The 26,377-nt window shown below is 38.3% G+C and overlaps 1 protein-coding gene across 1 annotated transcript in view; it reads right to left on the bottom strand.

Moving 5' to 3' along the window:
- lmx1bb (LIM homeobox transcription factor 1, beta b) overlaps window positions 1-22,773 on the bottom strand; it is an 84,881-nt gene extending 62,108 nt beyond the window's left edge. Inside the window, exons 1-3 of the mRNA XM_051118004.1 lie at window positions 22,512-22,773; window positions 22,150-22,274; window positions 20,998-21,184 (exon numbers count right to left, since the gene is read on the bottom strand). Coding sequence (XP_050973961.1) covers window positions 20,998-21,184; window positions 22,150-22,219 — 257 coding nt within the window. The 5' untranslated portion in view covers window positions 22,220-22,274; window positions 22,512-22,773. The remainder of the gene's footprint in view (window positions 1-20,997; window positions 21,185-22,149; window positions 22,275-22,511) is intronic.
- Between the last annotated feature and the right edge of the window lie 3,604 nt (window positions 22,774-26,377).

The following is a 26,377-nucleotide window of genomic DNA, read 5'->3' as shown; positions in this document are numbered from 1 at the left end:
CGACTTCATCTCACAGCCCAGCTATGGCTCTCCCTGAGGGGGGAGGAGGAGACAGCAGCCACACTCTCTGGATCCAGAGCTAATAATGGAGGAACAGGTACAGGCACTGAGGGAGTCAGCCCGGGGGTCCTGAGACGCAGACGTGGCTAAACGTGGCCTCTGGTCCCAAAGAGTGATCGCAACATGATCTAATGATTAATGTGCAGTGAGCTGTGTTAAAGGCTCCAAACAGGAAAGTGTGTCACTGTTTGTCTCTGTGTGTATGTAAATTGATGTATGCTCAAGTGGATTGAGGTGGTGAGTTTTGAAGGCACCTGTACTGAAGGATGACAGGTACCAATGGTAAACTGCCACTGTGGTATATACGCTCAAAATACACTCATAACTTTGTAACTGTAAACATTAGTAAATTTGTTTAGCTTTTTACATCTATTGAGGTCACCTATATTAGTGATGTATGTTAAATTGGTATCATTGGTAAGAGATTTTTTATTAATCAGTATAGTTTTTTTTTTTTTACGTTATCTTTGTAATCTAACTTTCACTAACACTTTGAAATCACTAATAATGAATGTCCATTTTTCATACTGTACATATGATGCAATGATACCTAAATGTACTTGCACTGTAAAAAAAAAAATTTACTTGCACTGTAAAAAAAAAAAAGTGGCTTCAACTTAAAATGATTTGTTACCTGACTGCCTTAAAATTTAAGTTCAGTCAACACAAATATCTAACTTGTCACTTAGTACAACTTAACATTTCAAGTTGACTAAACTTATTTGAGTTAACTAAACTTCAAATTTGAAGGCAGCCAGGTAACAAATTATTTTAAGTTGATTAAATTTTTTTTTATTTAATTTTTTATTTTAAGGTGTATTTTAGTTTATAGTATTCTGTTTTAATAATTATCATCTTATTGTATTGGACAGTTTTAACATCAGTGCATCACTAATATATATGATCCCTTTCAGTCAGTCACATTCGACTGACGTAAAAATTCAAAAACTTTAAAATTGTATTTTTAGCAGATTCATATGAAAGCCCATTTACACCACCAAATAAAAAAGGGATATTGTGACTCTTTATCTCACAATTCAGACTTTTTTTATATAAAAATATAAACTCGCAATTGCGAGTTATAAAGTCAGAATTGTGAAATATAAACTCACAATTTTGACTTTTTCTTTGCAGAATTGCATCATTTTGCCATTTTGCCACTTTTTTTTGCAAATGCGAGTTTGCAATTCTGACTTTTTTTCACAATTATATCTCATAATTTTGACTTATAAAGTCAGAATCGCATAATATAAACTCACAATTGCAAGTTATAAAGTCAGAATTGCGAAATATAAACTCACAATTCCGACTAATTTCTCACAATTACAAGCTTATATCTTACAATTCTGACTTGACTCGCAATTGGATGTTATAAAGTCAGAACTGCGATTCTGGGAAAAATAAAATCACAAATTGCAAGTTTATTTCTTAGAATTGTGAGTTTATGTCTAACAATTCTGACTTTATTTCTCAGAACTGTGTTTATATCTCATAATTTTAAAATAAAAATAAAATAAATAAATAAAAAAATAGAATTGCGTGATAAAAAGTCACAATGACCTTTTTTACATTTTTTATTCAGTGGCGGAAACAGGCTTCCATACATTTATAATATACATAAGTTCTCTTCAATAAAAAAGACCAAAAATGTATTGATGACTGATAAAGTTTTTTGTCTAATAAAATGCTGTGGACTGAGAATATCTGTCACTCTAAAGCCAAGTAGCAAATAATGGTTCACTGCTGACATACACACTTAATTATATTGACTATTTAAACAAAAAAGGACAAGCCCTTCAATAGTGATATGTCATGTTCCAACTTGGTGTTTCAATGCATCAACACAATAAAACTACACTCTCAATTTCACAGGCTTCTCAAATGAGTGTTGATAGTTACATGAACAATCACAACTGCACAAAACTTCAGAACGTCATGTTGGTGTAAGTGAACTACGCATCCAACATCAAGCTTCAACACTGAACTTCAAGGGGAAGAAAAATAATATCAGTTTTTGTAACTACTTCTGAAACATCACAGCATATTCCTGCAGTCTTAAAATATACTGCTCGAAGCAAGATTTACTTTAGCTTAAAAGAATCTAACAAGGTCTAGAATCTTACCGTACTTATGCTTGCTTACAGGATTAGCGTTCATCAGTGAATCTAAGGTGATTTACTCTGACAGGCTCTGGAAACAAGTTGGCGATTGTCCAATGAGCAAACACTTTTGGCATGTAAGAGTTGTCTAATTTAATGCTCAAATTTGTCTCTTTGTGCTTAGGGAAAGCACTCCTAGCCCCATTAATCCATGTGAAACAACAGTCATGCACGCCTGAAGAGCAGTAATCTTTCATCCTCACCATCTATTCACAGGTGAAGGATGGGTACGGCCATAAATAACGAGGGGGAGAAGAAAAAAGGAGGCAGGAGGGATCAAGGCGAACGCTGGGAGACCAGAAAAAGCAAGGGAGAGAAAGCTAAGGAGAAAGAGGGGATAGCTTCAAAGCCGCCACATTCCTTAATACCCCCCTTAGGCTGAGCATTAACACGGCCACGGCTGGAATGCTCCGGTCGCCCTATGTGCACCATCACTGGCATGAGCGATACCCCCTAAAAACTCTGTAAACACACTGATAAAAGTAAATGTTCCTTATGAGCATTGATGGTTTCATGAAGAACCTTGAACATCCCCTAAAAAAATAAAGGTTCCAAAAGCAATTCCATAGAACCATTTTTGGTTCCTCAAAGAATCTTTCAATGTACAGTTCTTAAAAGAACCATTTTTACTTTTTTAAAGGTTCTGTGGATGTTAAAGGGACAGTTCAGCCAAAAATGAAAATTCTGTCATTAATTACTCACCCTCATGTCATTCCAAACCTGTAAGACCTTCAGTCATCTTCAGAATGCAAATTAAGATATTTTTGATGAAATCTGAGAGCTTTCTGACCCTGCATAGACAACAACGCAACTGACACGTTCAAGGCCCAGAAAGGTAGTAAGAACATCGTTAAAACAGTCCATGTCACATCAGTGGTTCAACCGTAATGTTATGAAGCTACAAGAATACTTTTTGTGTACAAAGGAAACAAAAAACCATCCCTTTAAAGGTTCTTCTTGGAATCACAGATGCCAAACCTTTTAGAATAGCGCACGTAATGCTTAACAAGTGTTTGAAATCAAAAGTTACTGGCCGGTTTTAATAAATAAAAGAAGAGGACGAGGAATTAATAAATGCGCGAGAGATCAGGAGACATCCTCAGAGGGCAAGAGGAGTAGAGCAGGGGTCAAGCCCAAGACCCCTAACACATTCTGTTACTGCACAAGACTGGCGATGTCCAAGCACCTCATAGATCAGAGCGCGCTTATCCCCACACTTATCTCACCAGCAATAACTCCCAATTAAAACTCGAAGAGAGTAAAACAGATGAAGTGAGAGACAGGAACCAGAGGTTTCCGAGGCCATTCGCCCCTTCCGTCTGCACCAGCCTCTGCATACGCACATGTTCGCACTCCAACGGACAGCCAAAACAAATCGCTCGTGACCCCACTGGCATATAAATTCTGATTATGGGGTGAAATGTGCTTGCGGATTCCCTACCACACATTTCTGAGGTCTGTGTGGCCGTAAATAAATCAGAGAATCATCCTTAATAGTTTCACCCAATCCTGCACGGCCCCAAAAAACGATTTCTAACAAAAAACAATGTTTCGCTTCGGATGAGAATCAGTTTACTGGTTTTAGAAGTGGTAAATGTATTGGGATACGCAATGGTTGTACAAACAAACATCTGTGTTTTCATAACGACAACGGTAGGAGAGCAGATACGCATGGCAATCAGGTCAATTAAGATTTGCTGAACACGAAAGGATTGGCATTTATTGCAAATACTTGCCTGACACACATTGTATCATTTATACAGCGGATTGATGAATGTTTCCATGCAAAGCAAACCTGAAAAATAAACAAATGGGATGGTGAATGTAGGAAAGAAATAAGCAACTGTCAAGTATGATATTCATTTGCTCACTGGCCTTTCAGAGAACAAATTGCTACAGTGCAATAAAAAATATGCAGAAATAGGATATAGGTCTGTGGTGTGAAGTTTTGGGTTTCTTTTTTCTTGTTCATTTAACTGCCATTGTTCTTATGTTTAAGAGGTCTGTTTTGCGTTTTCTCAGTTTTATTTTTCTTCACGGTAATAAAAATAACGAATTAAAATAACGGGCAACTCTCCACAGCATGAGCCCCCGCCGTGGGAGGAGCTGTAAAGCCGATGCTAACATGATTAACAGTGTTGACAACGAAAAAATAAAGAGTAAGAAAAAACATGCCCTCTCTATTTATTTTTCCTGTTCCATGCCTTTTCTTTGATCCTGTGGGTCTTATGAACCTTCCACATAAACAGCTACGTGCGAAGGACACTTTTAGTGCATCCTGGGCTTGATGCAATGCATCTGCATGGATGTCCCCAGAATCACAAATCTCAAGGATGAAACGGACTCATGCAACCTCTGGAAAATGACATCTCTTTCTATCTGAAATATCTTAAGAACAGGTTACACGCTCCCAGTCTAGCACCTAAACGCATTTGGAGGACAGCGAGTCAGCGCAGGCTTTGAAATATCAACCACTTGTGCAATTACCTACAGGCCTCTGGTGGTTTGCCGCCACAGGGCGAGTGTCCATCTCGAGGAGGACAGCCGAGACGTGAAAACCGAGATAAAGAATGGGCACCTTACATAAATCAGTCTCTGATGTCCACATCCCAACATAAAGTACTCTGAAATATAATCAAGATACAGCATAGTCATTAAACTACCAAGGACTAATAATGACAAGGTACTGATTTATAGGTAGTGAGGGAATTGTACATGTAGGACGTTTCTGAGATAAATAAAAAATCCTTTTAACACTCTAAATCCCATGTCATGTCTGTTTATAGCTGTTCAATATACACTTTTCCTCAGTGGAATGAGAGTCTCTAAAAATGTTCTAGTGTTAGTGTTTAAAGCAGGGATGTCCCCGAATAGTGAATCCATGTTTGAAAAGGGCGGAGAACGAATAACGTGTTCTACTGAGCCACTACAGGGACACGTTTGGCCGCTTGCTAGCGCTAGCCTGTTACATTACATTACTTCAAATTTCACTTACCACATAAACAGAGTAATCAGAGATGACTGATAGGATGATATTGAATGATTTGCAGATCCTAAACACCACTGACAAATGTCTAATCTTGTAAAAAGCGTAGTAAGTACTGCCGCTCAAGCTAATATAAACAGACTTTGTGTGATCGCGAATCTCAAAACCAAAAGTAAAAAGCGACCGCAAAAGCAATTTATGTACAGTATAATTACCCAAGGATATAATTGTGAAAACGGTCCAAAATAACACTGAACCCTACTAACTTTCAATGCATGAACAAAAGTACAGAGATATTCTTCAAAATATCTTCTTTTGTGTGCCATAGAAGAAAGAAAGACACAAATTCCACCAGTACCAGAGTGGATTATAAGCTTTTTTTTTTTTTTTTTTTTTTTTTTTTTTTGTTGCAAAAAACAAACAAACAAACAAAAAAGCTCAGCTTCGCCCAGCATTTACATATATTAATTGGACTGCAATTGGTCTTAGCACAGTGGTAAGAGTTTGTGTGAATCTCAAAAGTGAAAGTAAAAAGCGACCGAAAAATGTACAGTAAATATAGGATATAATTGGGAAAGAAACTACTGAAATTGCTATATTTTTTCCTCCAATCTCCAATTTATTCCCTTTAGCCCTGCTCAAAAAACAGCTAAAACCAGCCTAGGCTGGTTCCAGCTGGTCTCCCAGCCTGACCAGCTAAGAGCAGCCTGGAAGTGGCCAAAACCCCTCTAAAACCAGCCTGCTGACCAGCTAAGACCAGCCTGGATGAACAGGTTGACCTGGTTTTAGCTGCTTTTTTCAGCAGGGAGGGGTTCCATAGTACACGTCATTTTCTTTCTGAACACAGTATTCTATAACTCTTTTTGTCTACAATGGAAGTGAAAATGGTTCAAAACAGCACTGAACCCTGCTGACTTTCATTGCATGGACAAAAACACAGAGATATTCTTCAAAATATCTTCTTTTGTGTGTCATAGAAGAAAGAAAGACACAAATTGTACCAGCACCAGTGTGGACTGTAAGCCTAACTTTGCAAAAAACAAAAAAGCTCAGCTTCGCCCAGCATTTACACATTGGAGTACAATTGGTCTTAGGACTGTGGTAGCCTAAGTACTGCTGCTCCGTAATGATCGTGAATCTTGAAAGTGAAAGTAAAAAGCGACCGCAAAAGCGATTTATGCCCAAGGATATAATTGGGAGAGAAACCATTGAAATAGCTATATTTTTCCTCCAATCTTGTATTTATTCCCTTTAGGGGTTCCGTAGTACACATAATTTCGTTTCTGAACACAGTATTTGGATTCAGGCACAGCCCAAGTTTAAAGTGAAATTTACACGTTAACTGGACTACAATTGGTCTTTGCATTGTTAATGTGCACCAACTGTCTAATGTAAAGCAAAAGCATATCATTAAATCTGTTTAGAGCTTCTCAGGCACTAGAAAAAAACGTTCAAAACTCACTTACTAAACCTCTTGACAAGCTATTGCTTCTACGTGCACCCCTGTGAGAAGACGTAGGTCACTCCATCAATTTTCCATTGAGGTCTATGTCCTCACAGATATCAAAGACTCAGGGTTAAATAACTAATTAAATAATAACGAAGGAAACAGAAATACAAATGCAACCAGAGAAGAAATGAACACTGATTGCAGAGGCCAAGTAAGAGTTTCCATTTGGGGTTGCCAAAGCACCGTTAAATATTATGGGCACATCAGGGTGCAAAGAGAGCCTGTTGGTCAGCCCAGAGGGGAGTATGACATCTGACACAGAGCAGAAGCGTTCTGGACCACGCAGACCCCATGCTTCAAAAGAACCGCATGGGAAACAGACAACACCGCTGCGTTTGGGTCACAAACATGGCCCTCCAGCAGAAGAATAGAAGAACAGGTATCACGAGGAGCACAATCACAGGTTATACAATCCTAGTCTTCACCGAAAGCGAGCAAAAACATATCCTAACGAAGTCACATGAAACCTTAGAGCAAGCTGCTTACTTATTTATCCTGCTCTGACTTTTACCGACTGTGGTTGAACTCAAACCCAAGGGCCTCAATAGTTGTTGGGTCTCAGATGCAGTATGGCTTGAGGGCCGATCTCCAATGCTGTGTCAGGGATTCTGCTCTAGTTGTCGGTTCGCTTTTATAGCTTCCTTGAAATATCTGTTAAAGAGGAGCTGGTGAGCTAAAGAAAACTGCTTTAAAACATTGGGGTGTAAATCTCTTTTAATACTACAGAACCCTGCGTTAATGCTGCCTTCAGAAACCGCTCACCGTATTTCTCTCTCTCCCTTTTCCTCATTACGGACAACATGGAACCATAAGACCACATCTTCAAGTTCTGCACAACTAGACGTGTTTTTCAGATACACTACGCAAACTCCGGCCAAGAGTCCACAAACTCTTCCTGTTTGGCTCTCAAGCTGCTCGTTTGTCTTTCTCTCGCTGGTCAGAAGAACGTAACATTTCAATTACAGAAAAAAAAAAGAAAAACTCTCATAATCCTTGACGAATGTCCGCTGAGGTTCATCCGATGGCTGGCAAAAGAGTTTCTTCGCAGCTGCTCGCATGTCTCCCACGAAGGGGGAACAAACCCCACATGGGTGGGAGATACTTGGAGTTCTCAAAAATAATGATGTTTGAGCCTTTTGATTGATCATACATCTCTCCCTGGAGTTTGATACAGTTTTTGGGAGACTTAAAACCTTGACAGAGAGAAATACAGCCTCGGAGAAAGAGGAGAGGTCGGTATTGAGAAAACATGCGCTGGAATAATGCGAGGCCTGTCTGAGGAACAGCCTGTTTGTGAATAACGTCATGTTGTACCTGCGCTGATGACATCACTATGAAATAGCAGAGAAGAAAGGAGCGTTGGGACAAAGCGAACCAAACCCTGGTGGAAAATCAAGGCCAGTTTTTCCTTCTCTTAAACTCTCAGGGCTGCGGTGAGCTTCAACCCTATAATAAAATAATGCACAGCAGTGTGTGTAGTGGATCTCTGTTTGAAAAATACTTGTGGAGAAAAAGAAAAACACATGGTGTGTAGTGTGGCACAAAACATATTTCATGCATGACTTTGGAGAATGTTAATAAGGATTAGAATCATACTTCAACTAATGTTCGGGTTCCCTCATGGGGCCATGACTGATTTTTACTCATGTTTCTCAAATGGAGAGACATAACATCTGAGGTAAAAGTTAACATTTTTAAAAACAAAAAAGGTAGAAAATGCTTTTAGGGGTATAATTTGTGAGCACAGTACGGAGAAAAGGAATCATTCTTCTCTCTTAATAGCTAATTCGGAGCCGCTCTCTTGCGTTCGCTCTCTTTCTGCAGTCTTTATTTCATTAGGATGTCATGTCAGGGGCCCTCAAGTCTCCCTCTGACCCCACACTCCGAGCACGGCTTCTGGTTAATGTTACATCGATACGGCTCTTGTAAAAAAATGCTTTAACGTACAATGCATGTTCGCTTTCCAAGGAAAGATGGACCAATTAATCTGATTATAGTCTCAAATCCGACAACATGTGTACGCGTGTATCTAAGCATGTGGGATGCAGATGTGCGGTGCGTATGTGCGTGCCTGCGAGCGTGTAACTGGTGGATCAGGCCAAAATGTTGAGAGGATACAGCAGCTGCCCTTCCACTGCGAATAAACTGAACATCAGCTCTTCAAAAAGCTCTGCAGCCTGTCAGATACAGAAATGTCGGCACTACTTGAAAACCACGAAACCAAAAACGCCACCATGCGCACTCGCTTTGATAAAAAGGCCAAACACCCACACCATCACGCTACTGAGAGGTTTTGTACAGAGCATCGTGTGTCCGTGTGTGAGCGTCGCATGGTTTACGGTGGTATTTTTCAAAATTAGGTTGCAGGTTTGTTGTGGACAAAGCAAAATCAGAGATTTACTGGTTTACTATGAGCATATCTGCTCGTGTTCAACGGATGACACTGTGTAGTCACATACAAAGACAACTCAGCAACTGTATGCAAATACAGCCCACGTGAGAGTGACAGACAGCTGCTCTGAGACTGGGAAGTAACGACAGGAAAGCGCAATGAAAGGGATACAGAAGTGAAATCATAAACCTCTGTCCAAGCCTTCATGCTCCATTTGATATCATAACACTAAAGCACTTAACACTTCAGAGCGGATCATTTATTCTTCTCCGCTTACATCACTGGGTCCAACGTTATGGACGATATGTTTGCAAGGCTCTCTTAGAAAGCTATGATTTAGATTTCTGTCCTTGCTTTGTTAATAGTATGTAAGTTGGTTGGGAGAACATCTTACCTAGACCAGTTATTCTCAAGGGGTGGTTTGTGTTCCAAAAATGCATTGCAAGTCTATTCTGATACATCAAAACACTGGTTACGGAAACAAATAATGCTACATGCAAATTTTAAACAAATGCAAAAAATGTTTCATTTTAAGGACATTTTGTTGACTTTTGTACTATCAGCAATTGCAGTACTATGCCACTTGATGTCTGATGCAAAATTTGGGTCCTGAAGCAAAACCAATGATCCAAACTGGTACTTCTGCTGACAGGTAAAGCATATCACACAGATGAAAAGAAAGAAAGTTGCAACACATTCTCACTCCCAACTCATCACATGTTGACGCTTGGTCAGGACCCCTTGGCGTCAATTTTGATGCAAAGGATACCCCTTTAACATCATTTTTCAATGTGCAGGGTCCTCCGCTGCTTTAAATAAGAAACCTTTGGTGTCAATATGCTGACACAAAAAGCATTGGGAATTTTATCATCATAATTAAACTACATATTGGGTTAATATTTTGCCATTACTGCATATATGTTGGGGTGTATTTTTTTTTTTTTCAGTGTAAACAGTTAAAACGATTATTTTTACATCGCACAGTTTACATATTTATGAACACGTAACCCAACCCCTGCACCTAAACCTACCATTTGTCAATATAAAACACAGCCTATAATAGGCAGACACAGCTACAGTTGGCAAAACAATTGATTTCTGAGAGGAATAGACACGTTTGCCATCTCTATCTGCTATACAGCTCATCCTGTGTGCAGTCTTTGCGCATTCCACACAAATTTAACACCAGAAGAAGCGTTACGTCAGCTCCTGTGTGCCTTATGATGTACTCTATTCGTCGCATAATGATACCGGAGGACTTGGGATGCAACACGACTTTTTTGTAACACTTTTATACTGCTTTTTATGATCAGTTTTTTGCAATAAATACTTGTCACTGTATTTGCCTGTTGCGTATTTTTTTATTGTTTAGAAGTAGGTAGGTTTAGTGTAGGGGTGGGGTTAGGTGCTCCAAAATATCTATCAAAAGTATGCATTTTTATAAAATGTTTTTTCAAATGCATGCAAACCATTAAATTTAAGAATGAAAAATTTAAACCAATTGTACACAGCAGTTAACAGAAGCCAGAGATGCTAAAGATGGATGCAAAGAGGAGAAAATACTAAATCAGGCAATACTATATAAAAAAAAAATTAATAAGCCAGTGATGCAGATTTTTGGTTAAACCGCCCAGGATTATTTCAGTCATCAAACATTCTTTTATAAAAGTCTGTTGTAGCAGTACCATGGTACAGTGATGGAGTCTGATGGCAATACCATGGTACCATAGTACACAGTACATGTCCAGAAACTCAAGGAGGTTTATTTGAAATGATTTCATACATTTTGACACTGTTTTAATCGAAAAGTCTTCGTTCACAGTTTTCACATGCAGGTGTTGAACCTACTAAAGACCTTCTTCGATGCTGCAAAATGAAAGCATTTCCAATGGATTCCACCCAATCCAATGTTTTTTCTTCGTTTTCCTTATTTGGACTATCACATTGTTTTAGTGAGTAAAAGCTGCTCAGACAACTCCGTAACTGAATAAGCTGTCTGAGTGATTTAGACTGAATCGCGAACTGATTCATACAGTTTCACATAAAGGAGTGATTTATGCAAGAATCAGAAAACAGAAAATGACAGACGAGCTGGCAGGGAAACTGTTTCTCATATATATCCACCACCAGACAGGAATTTATCAATAAATTATAAAACTGGTTGGGTAAATTGCCACAACTCAAAAGATGGCAGTCAATCAGTCACAGCTTGAATGACCCTGGACATGATATTTGTAAAAAATGTGATCATCATTATTAAAAAATAAATAAATAAATCTAAATCATCAAAAAAAAAAAAAAAAAAAAATCATCAGAGATGTTTTATAAAGGTTTTGTCACAGATACCACACCCTCTGTATACTAAAATTATAACACCAATTCAGAACCTCACAGCCAATAATCCAAATAAAGAGACTAGTATATATATAGTTTCTGTACTTGAAACTACAGTCTGCTTTTATTCCATCAAATTTTTCATTTGTGTATTATTTTAGACAGTGTAACACTCTCTCTTAATCCTTTAACTCTTCTAAAGAGTGCTTATGCAAACAAGGATGAATGTGACAGCAAACTGTTTGGATTGCACCAGACTGTTTATCTCACAGACGGAGATGTTTTTGGGCGCGTGAGGCTTTCAGGCTCTGCCCTCAGGTGGTTTGGCACCGTGTCCCACCACTACAGAGCTGAAGAAGAAGGGCAGAGGAGAGTCTGGCGCACGGTGTGATGTGGAGCTGGAGGTCAGGGCTCTGCCGCCTCTCCAGCTGAGCACCAAGCGCCACACACCGGCTCTGGTTTCATGTTCTGGGCCGGGGGTCAGGATCGCTTTCCCCCTGCTAACTGCAGGGGCAGGGGCCGCTCCTCACGCCTGACAACAGACAGACGCCCACCTCGGGAGGGGGGAACAGACTTACTCACTCACTCCCGAGAAAAAACAACAGAAGCAGGAGAGCCAGGAGTGGAGATGGATTGGTCTGAGATGGAGAACATGTTTGAGGCCATAACAGAAATGTTTGACTCTTTTTAGGGGCGAAATATGCAAAAGTCAGGTCTATCTATTTTCCATATGTGACTCGAGTGAGTTCAGCTTTGTTTCTCATTCAGTCCTTACCGCTGAATAAGCAATTCTAAGGTTCAATGTTTCTTCGAAACACTATTATGTCTGAACAGCATATTTGTGTTTGTGGTTATGAATCCTGCCAAAAAGGATGGGCATCGAGAGGACTGGTAAAATGTGTACTATCAAAACAACAGCATTCGCAAGGTAAAAGAGAATAAAGAACATGCACTGTTTGACACAAAAACAAAGAACGCGTAACATCTCAATATTAATCAGCCAATATTTAAGGTTTTTTGGTGCCGCTCGTATGTAAACAAAGACACATGAGTCTTCATTAAAATGCCACTACGGAATAAATCATTTCCCCTTATTCGATTTTCAGAAGTCCTCAATATTTCATTCCCTCATCCACCTTTTTTTTTTTTTAGACTAGGATCATTTTGCTGCACTTGCGAGTGGTGGAAATTCCCAGGAAGATGTATTGTGGCTCTTTTCAGAGAAATATTAGCATCCAGCCAGGAGAGACATGGAAACACAGCGGAGAGGGGGAGAGAAAGGAGGAAAAAGGCACAGACGATCAGTATCGTACTTTCAGGAATTGTGTTTTTTTTTTTTTTTTTTTGGCTCACAAAGGTGGCATCCCTGTGTTAAAAAAGCAAGATGAGACCTGACCTAAAGATGACATCATGAAGATCTCAGCTGAAATCTTCTCTAAAAACTCTTAAAATGAATCTGTTCTGTTTCTATTAAAAAAATAATCTGGATTCAATACAAGTTCAATCGTGAGCACTGATTGCCACAAAACTTGTTTACTTGTCTCTTGTTTACAATAGAGACATTTACAATGGATGTTAATGGGGCTAATTTTTATTTTTATTTTTAGAAAAGCATTTTTTTAAGAAAAGAAAGGACAAGCAGCTTTGTAGTAATCAACATTATTCTACAAATTCTGCTGATCGATCTTAACTTGCATTGAACCCAAGATATTCCTCTAATTTCTCTGACTATAAAATTAAAACCAATTGTGTTTACACTGCTGCGGCTTTGTGTTTAACTCCTCTGAATCGTCTGACAGAAGAATATTAAAATTTTTAAACATCTGCAATCCACTTAGCTGCTTATTCAATTCTTTTTTTTCCTGTCTCTCCTTCTTCTTTCATTCCATTCTCCATCACTGTGCCTTCTCCTCCTAACATCCAAATATTTCCACTCTCCACTTTTTGAAGCCGCCATGGGTCTTTTGACCTCCAGCACAAATCATTTTAGCTGCTTGCGGGGGGCTCGCAGTCCCATGGAGGTATGGAAATATGATCCCCACCATCTCCTGCTCACGTTTGTTTTCCTTGGTCCAGGCAGCGATGGGCCGATCAGCAACGATCCCCATAGCGACAGAAGATCAGAACCGTGGGTGGGGAAACAGAAGGTCTTGCTGGTCAGAACGCTGTTTTTTCAGTTTACTTTAACCAGTCTCCTAGCTTCCCCTCAACCCAGGGAGGGAGATGAGGAGGAATATTTAGACCGCAACATTCAGGATTCAGGATTTTGTCCCGGATACACACACTGAACAATGACACTCCTGCTTTGATGCACCACAGGATGAAGCCATTTCATTTGCATATACCAATGAAACACACACACACACACACATATATAACTCATATTATCATGTACAACACAATCAAGAGGTACATGATTTCATAGTTTTAGCAATAGGTTTTCACTGTTTTGAGCAGAAGCTTATAATGAGGCATTTACAATAGAAGTTAAAGGGGCCAATTTTTAAAAGATTTAAAAGCAGAAATATGAATTTTATAATTTTATAAAAGCACTTACATTAATTCTTGTTTAAACTTGGTTTTTATTTTAGCTGTAAAGTGTAACTTTAAGCTCCTGCTCACGAAAACTAAAGCTGATTGCTAAAAAATCAAAACGTATGATTCCAACAACACTGTTTTAGGTTACAACCACACAAAATATTCTAGGCAACCAAAATCCAATCTGTCATGTTCACTACAAACATCATGATGTGCTAAATTGTAAGAATTCAAATGCAATTTTCCTGAAAGGGCCATGCAAGTATATTGGTGGTATGACAACACTCAAGAACGTTCCAACTGCTGCTCTTCTCTTTCCCTTTAGAATGAAAATGGAGAAATATTACAATGCGGAATGCAAAGCTTTAGAACTGTGGTCGCGAAGAAGAAGGTAATTGGCTGGTCAAAGTAATCAGATTGGTTTCAGAGCATCTGATCTGGAGTCTAACAGACTTCCAACTAGTTGAACGAGTAAATAAAGAACTGTGGGAGCTCCAGCAGAAGACAGATTACCTCTAGCTCCAGGAGGGTCCGACCCGGAGAAAGCTTATTCCACGTGAAGGAAAACTGAGCGGGCGCAAAAGACCACAAAGCAAAAGTCATTCTTTCAAGTGACCCTTAAAACGCTCTAATATGGCGAGGAAGTCCACCCAAAAATACTTACTATTTTCTGTCATCATTTATTCAACCTTATGCTCCAAACATGATTTTCTTTCTTTTATGGTATATAATATATGACATGTTAAAGAACGTCGGTCTAAACAAGGAACATTTTCAAAATACCTTTTGTGCTCCACAGAAAAAATAAGTCAGGTTTGAATCCACATGAGGGTGAGTAAACTATGACAGTACATGAATACCTGCTGAAACTACAAAATGATATTCGGATAATCTGTATTCGGAAAGACTTGGAAAACGAATAACACTGTGTCTACACTGGACGTGACAAAGCGACCGTTGCAAGTCATTTGAACTTTGTGTGAGCACGTCATAAACAGAACGCGGCAGCCGTTTACTGTCGGGGATTTGACGTGTCGCGCCACGCCGTGCCGAGCTACTCACATCCGGTGTAGACACGGTGTAATGCATTTTAAGGAGTCAGGACACGTTTAGCCGCTTGCTAGGTAGCCTGTTACATTACAGCTACATAAAATATGACTTACCACATAAACACAGTAAGGAAAGATGACTTATAGGACGATGGCAAATGATTTGCAGATCCTGAGCACCACTGCCAAACATCTTTTAAAAAGTGTGGTAAGTACTTCCGCTCTATAGTAAACACAGAGTAATGTGTGATCGACAATCTCGCATATCACATAGCGGCTCCCAGATGTCCGCAATTTATATAGGCCTACTATGTGTAATTACCCAATGATATAATTGTGAGAGAAAGAGAGAAAAATCTCATATTTATTCCCTTTAGGAATGCACATCCCTAATAATTATGGACTTTTCCACCATAAATAGCTTTGTATTTATGAAAATGCCTTCAGAACAAGGGTTAAATGGAGGGAGCAAACTGCTTAATGTGTGTGTGACTGTGCCTGTCTGTGAGCCTGAGCCTCCTAAGATCCTTCTCATGCTCACTTGGCTGTGAGAGAGGTTTCGGAGGGAGGAAGTGGCAGTGGTGCCATTCCAAAGCACTGTCCCATTCCACCTCATTCTTCCCTCTTTTCTCCCTCTGACACAAATAAGAGGATTAGGGCACACAGCTTCCGTCAGTCCCTCCATTGAAGACAATGCGGCGAAGAGCTTAGTAAGATAGCCTTGGATAGCGGAGCAGACCTGTCATTCAAATCGGCTAGTACTATGGCTGTTGGGAGGCTAATCTCATTAGGATATGAAAAAGAAAGAGAGGGAGAGAAAGAGTCTGAGAAGTCCAAGATGAGATTTGATTATCATCCTCATAACTTGCATCTAAGACATGAGCCAAGCTTAAATCTTCTTGTCTATGACAAGACAGTTGAAACACTCTCGCAAGACAACTTAATAGTCCAGGATTATTTTGGAGGATGTGGAGAGTTTGAAAGAAACCAATTATTGTTATATCACTGGATTATGCTGCTGTTGTTTTTGCAATTACAAATGCTATATTTTCGCTTTAATACTCAAAATCCTTGTTTTGAGACAAACCCACTTGCATAATGTCTTCATGCACAGGTAGAATGTGTTAGGTGGGTGTGATAGTGAACCGTGGGCGAGCCACTTGCCCCGTGGCACCACTTTTCATCCCAGTGCCAGCATTTTCTCGGGTATCCGTGAAGGAAAAACACTGTGGAGACACTGAGCTTCATCACTAAGCTGAGAACACTGTGGAACAGAAATGAGAAAAGAGCCTACAGCAACATTAGAGAGGGATGATGGAAAGATATTGTGCTTATGGCTTGTTAATATTATGCTAAAACAGAAAGAATCTTTTTATTTGCATATGGATGATATAAGCGTATATATGTGGAAAGAAGTAAACCAAATTGTAAGTTGATTCCCCTGAAATAAACATTGTGGCTCAGCATCTCAACCAGTCCAACTTAGAAATGCATAGTAAATTGCATTTAGGGGCAGGAATATCTGTTTGCCCAATCAGTTGATGAAAGGGGCGCGTTCCTATCATTATTTTTGCAATTCTTTTTGGTGATGTTATGATGGTGAAAAAATACACTCTTCACATTAATTATCTAATACAGGATAATTAACCAATGGTTAAAATTATAGATTAGAAATACCTCAATACATTATTGTAAAATATTCAATTTAGCATTGAGTTGATTTATATAGAGGAGGTGGTTTATGTAGATATATGATGCAGTAACATCCATAAAAAAATAAAAATAAAAAAAAATAATAGCAATTATTATTCAAATAGTACAACAAATGATTACAAATTTATATATATATTTAGTTCATAAAATAAAAACACTTCACTTTTGAAAATCATTAAATAAGATCTTTATAATCTTACATTCATAATCTATAGAGTAATATGTGACCCGGAACCACAACACCAGTCATAAGGGTCAGTTGTTTGAAATTGCGATTTATAAGAATAAGAAAAATAGATAATTATGACCCATATAACCATATTGTTGGCCAAAATATAACCGTGCTACTTATGACTGGTTTTGTGTTCCAGGGTCACATATTAGCTTCTGCAAGTAGTGTATTTAAAATTGTAAAATAAATATCCCTTAAATTTGGCTCTGGCTGGCACAATAAACATAGAGATATAGCATACATATTTTCCATGGTTAAATACTATCACAGCTGTGGAGTTAATATCAGGGACATTAAGTAACAAAAGTCACACATCTAAAAGAGAAGAGACGTGCAGAGAAAACTAAATAATCTATTCCACGGGTGAATTTAAAAGCAAAACCCAGTCATCTAACGCGCCCCTATACACCAGAATAACATCCCGTTAGGTCAAAGCGTTAAACGTCTGGTGGTGGGGGGTGTGTGGCACTAGTCATGAGATGACAGATGATTGCATCATTTTAATGCTGCCAGCAGAGGCTGGGCTAATGTTGACACAAAACCTAATACTTCCTTGCAGAGGAACAGGCTGGCTCAGGCTCGGCCTCATCCCAGAGCAGAGCGCTATACGAGGGCCTTCAAAACGGCAAGCAAAACCCCTGAACGCTGCAGGATTAGTACCCGCCTCACTTCCCTAGTATTACCTTTTCTCACACGTTCACCGAAACATAGCCTTTTTTTATTTTTATATTTATACAAGTATTCAAAAACATCACAATTTATTATTTTAATTGAACTGATTTAATTGACAGTAAAGGCATTCTTGGTAAAAACACAATGTCAGGGTGTATTGGGAGGGTGTATGGCTCCATTCATGTAGAAAACACACTGCCAGGCCCAAAATCCACTCATGTCAGCGGGAATGCAGCATCCCGCTCGCAAAGCAGAGCTAATTAAAAAACAACACATCGCAGGAGGACGCCCCCACGGTGCTAAAATAGAACTATCAGCACACCAGGGGATCGTCCACAACTTCCTACTTCAAGCAAATTATCCCTGGACCAAGACTAACAACAGACTTGAGCCAGGTTCCACTGACAATAAGGGCCAGACGAGAACATTTGAACACACAGCATTCGAATAATACAGAAATATATGCACACTTCTGTTAAACAACACCTTAAAATTGCACTACAGAAGCTGAGGCATATCTATGTGTCTGTCTATCCATCTATCTATCAATGCACACACAAACCCTGAGCACACAGAAACCCTTATTACCTACTCCTCTAATGGTACAAAAATTCTATTTGAGAAGAATTCAAATCACAAGCAAAAAATTAAATACAACAACAATAAACATGTCTCTCACCACACAAAAATGCTTTGGCTAAAACAATTTTTTACCTGGAAGTGCATCATTTACACTTTCATTAAATTAGAAGCAACAATCATTCTTTTACTTTGCAATAAATCAATCTATTCTTTCCTGATAGTTTTGAGTAAGTAATTAAAAATAAATATATAAATTATATTTACATGTATTTGAAGAAATAAATATGAAGCTATTATAATATAATTTACTGAAAAGAAATTAGCATTTCTAGCCTCCCTGGATTTAAAATGTAATTTACAGATGTTTAAAGAAAAACACCTTAAAAAGGTGTTTAAAAGAAAGAAAGAAAGAAAGAAAAAAGAAAAATAGTGCAGGGTGCATCTAGGAGTGGCGCTGCAATTCAAATTAATTCCTATTAATTTACAATACAGTAAAGAGAATTCCCACTAATAGCCTGAAAACACAATTATATTTCCATAACCTGTCTTTAAGTGGCGCTAAAGCAAAAGCCATTTAAAGAGCATTATATGCAGATCGTAATTCCAAAGCTAATCCTCTAATAACGAAAGCCTGTTATTCCAAGTTACTCTTGAGCTACATCGAGGTGAAATTTCCGCGCCAAAACAAGCTATAAATTCCCGCCGGTAAGCTCGTGCTGTAAATAGCTGACAGAGAGGTGTGAATATGAACGTTTGCCCAATGTCATGATTTACGGTTCTAATGATTACAGGGCATGAATCAATTTATGCTAGTATGTCATTAGGCGGAGTTCCACCAGAAACGGCCAAAGGCTTCAACTTGGAGCCACGGGCGCTTTGCGGGGTTGACAAGTACAACCTAAATGAACGTCATAAAAGTCAAAAAGGTGCCAATTACATCTACTAAGTGGCCCGTCATTGCGAAATAAATAAACAAATATTACTGCGAGCTACCTGTGTAGCGCGTGTGAGAAGACCCCCCACAGCAGAGGTGTGTGTGTGCTGAAACTAAACTGCTGTTTATGAAAAGGCAGGTTTTAGTAAAAGGAGATAAGACCAGGAAAATATGATTTACACGAACCTAACATCTGACTGATATCCACAAGGCCTTGGAAAACGGTTAAAAACTGCAAGTGGTAGATGAAAAAAAGTGATGATAGCTAAACAAACTGTCATTTAAATAAGAAACGCAGTCTAAATATAATACCGTGGGCTACTCAAAGAAAACCTTTTTCACATGTTTGGCCTAACTCAGTGCTAGCTGCTGTCTCCAGGGTAATGGAATATAAGACCGGAGCTATGAAATTAATTTTGTTAACACTAACTCTACACGGTCAAGCTGAAAGAAATCGGCGACTATTAAAGTCAGGCGGTAGATATGGCCCTTAATTATTGCATGGTGTCGGACAGGGACCTCCCAGTTATCACCATCAGAGAGGGAGCGATATTTCAAAACCCCTGACACAAAAGCTTGCAAAAGTAGTGACATACATGGGGAGAAGACATGCAACATAAGGCGCCCTGCGGTCCACTCACAGCTTCAGGACCCGGTGAATATCAACACAGCACCCACCCACTGTGCACATTCAAACTATCCTATACCACGACTACACGCGATTATATAACCAAGGAATAAGAAGTGCGATTCGAGAAGATTTTAATCTCTGCATAAGGTGTTAAAAAATAAGCATTTTGTATCTGCATCACTTTTAGCGTTTTAACACTCATGATGTTATGGTTAATGCTTAATTAAATCAATAACATTTTGTAATAAAACGATAGAAATGGCACATGATTAAAAAATACAACAACAACAATAATAATTAATAATAGCCCTAATAACAATAACAAATGAGCTGTATAAAGTAATGGAAAAATTAAAAAGCTAAAATAAATAAAAGTTAAAAGATAAAACAATAGTGCGTTATTAAAAAGAAACACCAGTGCGTGTATTATTTGCAAGCGGTCAGGAAAATTATATATATATATATATATATATATATGTGTGTGTGTATGTATGTATACACACACACACACACACACACACACAATGTCTCACTTAAATCATGTAAACTTAAGATGAATTAATTAATATGTTATGGCCAGCATCCATCTGCGTTAAATGGACTTGGGCCTACTGTATATACGACAGGTGATCAAATAATTATGTCGTCCTCGACTGATCGAAGGATCAAAAAAAAAACAAAAAAAAAAAAAAAAAAAAAAGACAGAGACTTAAGAGAGACTACATTACATGAAATCGCTTAATTTTGATTGCCATTGCGTTGCAAAATATCACAGCTAAAATGATCCAGTGCAGCGTAAACTGAAATTAAAATTCAAGCCAAAATATCACTCACTAAATCACAGGACTGACGTGTCTCAGTTTAGAAATAAGAACTTGTTTAGACAAAGCATTTAACTAAATTCATTCTGCCTATTACTTACATAAATGCCTAAGAATATAAAGACAAGTCTTCGTCAATACAGTACACTTGACATCTCAACTGTAAGAACAACAGAAATTTAAAATGTTGACAAGTTCATCAAAATCATACCACCAATGCCACCATTCAGTTCAACTTTACGAATGGAAATACCGTGAGTGTTAGTGGGTATAAAATAAACTTTTTTGGCTTGATCGCAGTTGAATAAAAACATGTCAAGCAGAAGCAATGAACCTGCGTGCGTGTTACACCAATAATATCTTTCAAATAATCCATGCCCTTACTGTTGGTAGTCGTGTTTGCAGTAAAGTTTCCTCTCCCGGAAGTAGCAGCTGGTGGTGAGCGGTTGTTGACACACGGCGCATTGCAAACACTCCTCGTGCCATGAAGACTCGTTGACTCGCATCAGAAAGCGGTCGGATATCGGCCGCTGGCACCCCTCACACACCGCCTGGTGATGGCACTCCGTCCCTGGAGAGCAAATGCATCATTTTAATAACACCCTAATTTCATCTGATTTTTTTTTTTTTTTTTTTTTTTTTTTTTTTTAAATAAGGATACATAAATAGGCAATACTGAACATGTGGTTATGATATGAAATTGTAATATTAGGCTGTTAAACCAATTTGACACGTTGAAGAAAAAGAACAACAAATGGCGTGTGAATTATAAATGGCAGAACATAAAGTAGGCCTATGTACGATAGGATTGTATTATTATTATTACTGTTATTATTATTATTATTATTATTATTATTATTATTATTATTATATACGCTCGTTTTAAATAATGAACAAACTATCAATCAAATCTACATCTCAAAAAAAAAAGTTTACATAATGGTGATTCTTAAATAATATTTGTATTTTTATTTATCCTGCAAAAAACATTTGGATTAAAAATGTACTCCAGTTTGCTTAAAAAAATTTGTTGCTTGTTTGCGTGTGTGTGTTTATGTGTGTGAATGTTTTTGCGGTAGGCCTCTTTTTTATTCCTCAGTATTTAAAAGTTTCAGTTATTTGAATGAGACAGCCATTATATTTGTATAAGTGTGTAAATGACAGATAGGCTTAACCGTTATTGTCAAATAAAACTAAAAAATAAAAACAACAAGACTAGGGCATCAAAATAAATGCATTACGTTGCGCATAAAATGTAAGAAAAAATGTATTATACGTCAGTTGTGTATTGGGGTTATTTTCTCTAAGAAATAGCCTTGATTATTCGACAGATATGCGGCCGGCCGGTAAAATGCATGACACAGAAGGATGCATCCCAGCCGCCTGCATAGCTCGACTGCCACAGTTCCAGCTTTAGTTCTCGCGTACATCTTGATAAAAACAGCATTATAACATTTTTAGAAATTATCTCTCCGTGCTCCAGAAATACGTGTTCACAATAGTGGGCTATAATCATGAAGACAATCAATCACTTACCCAGCATAACTCCAAGTGTAGCTTGTCCCGACCGCAGCGGATGGTCTTCGATTTTTATACCGTCCAACATCTTTATATATTCCCACTGTTACCAGCAAGGAAGCGCCGTCCTATTGACTCAGAACCTGTTGTAATATCCACAACAACACATTTGTCAGAGTTGTCCACGCTTCAAATCCCAAAACTATAGCACACAACATTAAAGAAATCTCAATCTCACGGCTTTGCCGCTGAGATGGCCAGCTCAAGAAAACTTTTCATTGCAACGGGCACTTGCAAGATTAGTATTTGCTCTCGATCAAACCTTGGCACAGAAGCACAACAAGACATAACTATAAAACTTAAAACACGCACTAATTCACCTGTTAATTAATGACCGAGTCAATCTAGACGATTTCTGCACGAAGCGCAAAGTTTGTATCCCGGCTGTGCTGTCACGAGCTGCACGGGAAGATCCTCCCTTTCCTACACCGTGCACAAGTCGTCTTGTCCCGCAAAAAGTTTTCAGGAAATTAGTAAAAATCCACGAAAACATAAAGGAGATGTCTAAACGTTAACTCTTAAATTAGTGCGCCATTCGGCTCCCTGCAGCTTGAGAAAGCTCAAAACTAAGATAGGCTTGAGAGAAAGCACCCTCCCCTTTTGGTCGCGTCACTTTGCAGACCATTGACTGACATAGGGGATGCTATTGGTGCGCCAGTGTTCGTGCACTCTGCCGAGTGGAACTAAATGCGTTCCGCCTCCAAAATCGTATTGCCTCCCAAACTAGAGGCGCACAAGGATGGTAAACAACGTTACAAAAATTGTGGTGAAACAAATGAGTATAAAAACACAGTCTAATTCAGACTAAAGCTTGGCCTAAACAAAGCAAGCAATAAAGAAAAAGAAAGAAAGAAAGAAAGAAAGAAATACAATTCATACATTTATATATATTCATGTTTTTGATCATTTCAAATATGAATTTTGATGCCTTACAGACTATGTAAAAATGCATTTTAAGCTCAACATTTTTTAAAACAAGTAATGTGTTTAAAGACAGAACAGTCGCACGTATGTGACATTTTGGACATGATTTGCGTTTTAATGACCAACCGCTTCTCTCAATTTAACGAAATTACGACGCAAAAAAAGAAAGAATGAATGAATGAATGAAAGAAAGGAAAAAAGGCAACAACAGAAATATATTATTAATGTTAATTTTATTCTTACTATTATTATTATGATTATTATTAGTAGTAGTAGTAGGCTAATAGTAGCAGTAGAAGTACACTTTTATTGCAGTGTTTATGTTACAGTGCGATTACAATAAACAAACGGGAAAACGTAATTTGTAATTAATCTGTGGACGTGATTGCAATTACGCGATGTTATTTCTTTTGTAATTAATCACAAGGGCATCCAATTTGTATCTTGCCTATTGTGATGTAAAATGTTACTGTTATTGTTGTTGATGTAAATAGATGGTGTCACTTCAAACCTTGAAGCGCATGTTACTCTTTGGTTTTATTCCGGCTGCTCCGAGGCCCTCTCCCCTCATGCAGAGGCTGCTGGCTTTGATATCAGGTAGCGGAGCATCACGCCTGGCCCGTCCGCATGCTTTGTGCTTTTGTGTCCATTATGAAGCTTCGAACCTTATGACCCTCGTCCACGATGCACCTGGAGATCAGGGCCGATAACCACAGACAGCGGCTGACAGAGTCCGATGAAATAAAAAACAAACCCTTGTGCAGTTCTATAGGATGGCAGAGATAGAGTAATAATACTAGCGATTAAAAGATAAAAATCGAGATAATGAGTTAAATGTTCCAGATTTTTATTTAGTCAGCTTTGTGGTTTTGTTCCGGAGGGACCGCTTTGGTTAGATCTATTTTCATCAAAAAAACAATAAACCAATAAAAAGAGGATGCATCTGAATAAATGAAACGATGCAGATAAGACATATAAGTGATGAATCTTTTATACATTATTGAAATGTGTAGCTTCTTTGTGAATTTATTTTTGTGTTACCTTGCCCATTTATTCGAGAGAGTAAATTCCAATAAATACATCCATTAGACATTTCGTTCTTATTAAAACATCGAAGACTCGCTTAACTGTTTAAATACATTTGCACAACATAATTTATAGCGGTATTGTACGGAAACATTTTGCTCACCGTTTTGATCATGGGGGAACACAATAAATCAGCTGTATTTATGGCAGCTCACTGCTTCACAAATGTTTGAGACAGGCTAACGATAGCCATGACTACCAATGATATACATTGGCTACCTATTGAGAGCAATTGTTAGGATCCCAGTGCTGGATATTTGGGTTGAGAACCACAAATGGTTGCGCCTTTCATCTTCAGGTCTTTATTAATTGCATGTGTCCTCAGTTGTTGCTAAGATTAACTACACGCAAGTCAAGTTCTCGTCCTCTCTGTATTTATTTGGAAAAGTCAATCTCGAAGAATAAAACGCCTCTGTTAAAATGTTTAAAATTCTTCAAAATAAGAAAAGAAAATGCGCATTATTGATTTAGCTCATTGCATGTTTCATAGCACATAATGAGATTTGGCCACTCAAACGTCAGTTTTTAATACTAACTAATACCAACGACTTGCCTTCAATGCCTCAAGTCATATACTCAAACATTAGAGTTAACACGCTCTTTTCCAAACATCATATAGCTACACTGAGAGGAAGGAATGTACTCGCTTAACTCCTCGCGTTATACGGAATTCGTCACGCTCCCCTGTTACCGCCTCACTCCCGGGATTCCGTACTACCTCCGAGCCATTTAGGAGACTTCAAGCAGTCGCCAAGTGAGATACCTATGACGACCCTTCATTATCGGGTAACCCCCACCAGCCCAACACCTTCAAAAATAAATGTCTTCAGCTGACAGTCAGAAAATCATAGGCCACGGCCGCCAGTTCATTACAGTCTTCTAAACGGTTTATTCTCGGTCGAACTCAGCTGACGATGTATTTTCAGTAGGCTACTTTCTCCATTAGACTGCAGCAATGCCGCGATGACCAGAAAGACTACTGATTAAATAATCAATCGAAAGACAGGAGGTGAGTCCAAGGAGGAACTGTAAATTTCGATAACAATGATAAATTGTGGAAACTGTTTAACAGTAGAGATAAATGTATTATTATTAGTAGTATTGGTATTATTATTTAATTTTACAACAATAGAGTTTTAATCATAAGCAGGACGGTGGACCGTACACTAAAATCTAAAATAGATAATGGTGCAAAATATATTTGGATTATTATTTCATTGTTATATTAAATAATAAATTATAAAAACGGTTAAAAACAAACATACTTTTAAATTTAAATAAACCAATAGTGTTTCTGAAAATATGTTTTAAAGTGTTTCAAAAGTGGAAGATTTCATTATTCCACATGGGGCGGGTCGCCTGTCATGGTTGCTGCCATATTGAGATCACATGGCATGAAAAACATCTTTATTTAACATATATTAACGAACGTTTCTCGGGTTAGAATAAAGCAATTCGCTATTTCTGGGGTGTCGTAGATCCTGCATCCTCGCAGAAAAAAAAATACTGAGTATGTCTTTAATTAAAAAATGGCGGCGCTATTTCCAAATTTAATGTTAAAAACGTTGTGACTCACCATCATTAGGGGAGATCGATGGATCATTTACCTTGATTGAGGTTCACTGAACATCCTTTGTAGTGAAACTGGAGCCCGAGGGTCGTACTTGTGCCTAAACAAGATTTGTGCAAGGCTCCCCCTTGCGTTTCAATTATGATCTGCAAACGGCTAGGCCTAATGACAGACAGATCGGCTTAGGTAAATGTTAGGAAACTCAAACTCATAATTGCTTGTTATTTAAAACGACAGACAGTCGTGTAAAGATGTCTGGATTAGAGAGATTAATACACTCTAAAAACCGCTGGGTTAAAAACAATCTAGCGCTGGGTAAAATATGGACATACCCAGCGGTTGGTTTATATGTTTAACCCAACCTTCTGGGTACTAACCCAACCTCTGGGTCAAAACAACCCAAACGCTGGGTATGTCCATATTTTACCCAGTGCTGAGCTGTATTTAAGAGTGTATGTTTGGTGCACTACTAGAAATTCTGCTCTTGCGTCACTGGTTTAAACGAGTTATGTCTGCTGAAAAGGAAAAACAGCTTGCAAACCACCTAAGACCAGCAAACTAGCTTAGGCTTGGTTAAGTTTTTTTTTCCGCCAGGAGGGATGTGCT

This window comes from Labeo rohita, chromosome 8 (genome assembly GCF_022985175.1).
Source record: "Labeo rohita strain BAU-BD-2019 chromosome 8, IGBB_LRoh.1.0, whole genome shotgun sequence".
In the NCBI taxonomy this organism is placed as follows: Eukaryota; Metazoa; Chordata; class Actinopteri; order Cypriniformes; family Cyprinidae; genus Labeo; species Labeo rohita.
The sequence above is the reverse complement of the archived record's forward strand: the minus strand, read 5'-3'. Positions and strand labels throughout refer to the sequence as shown.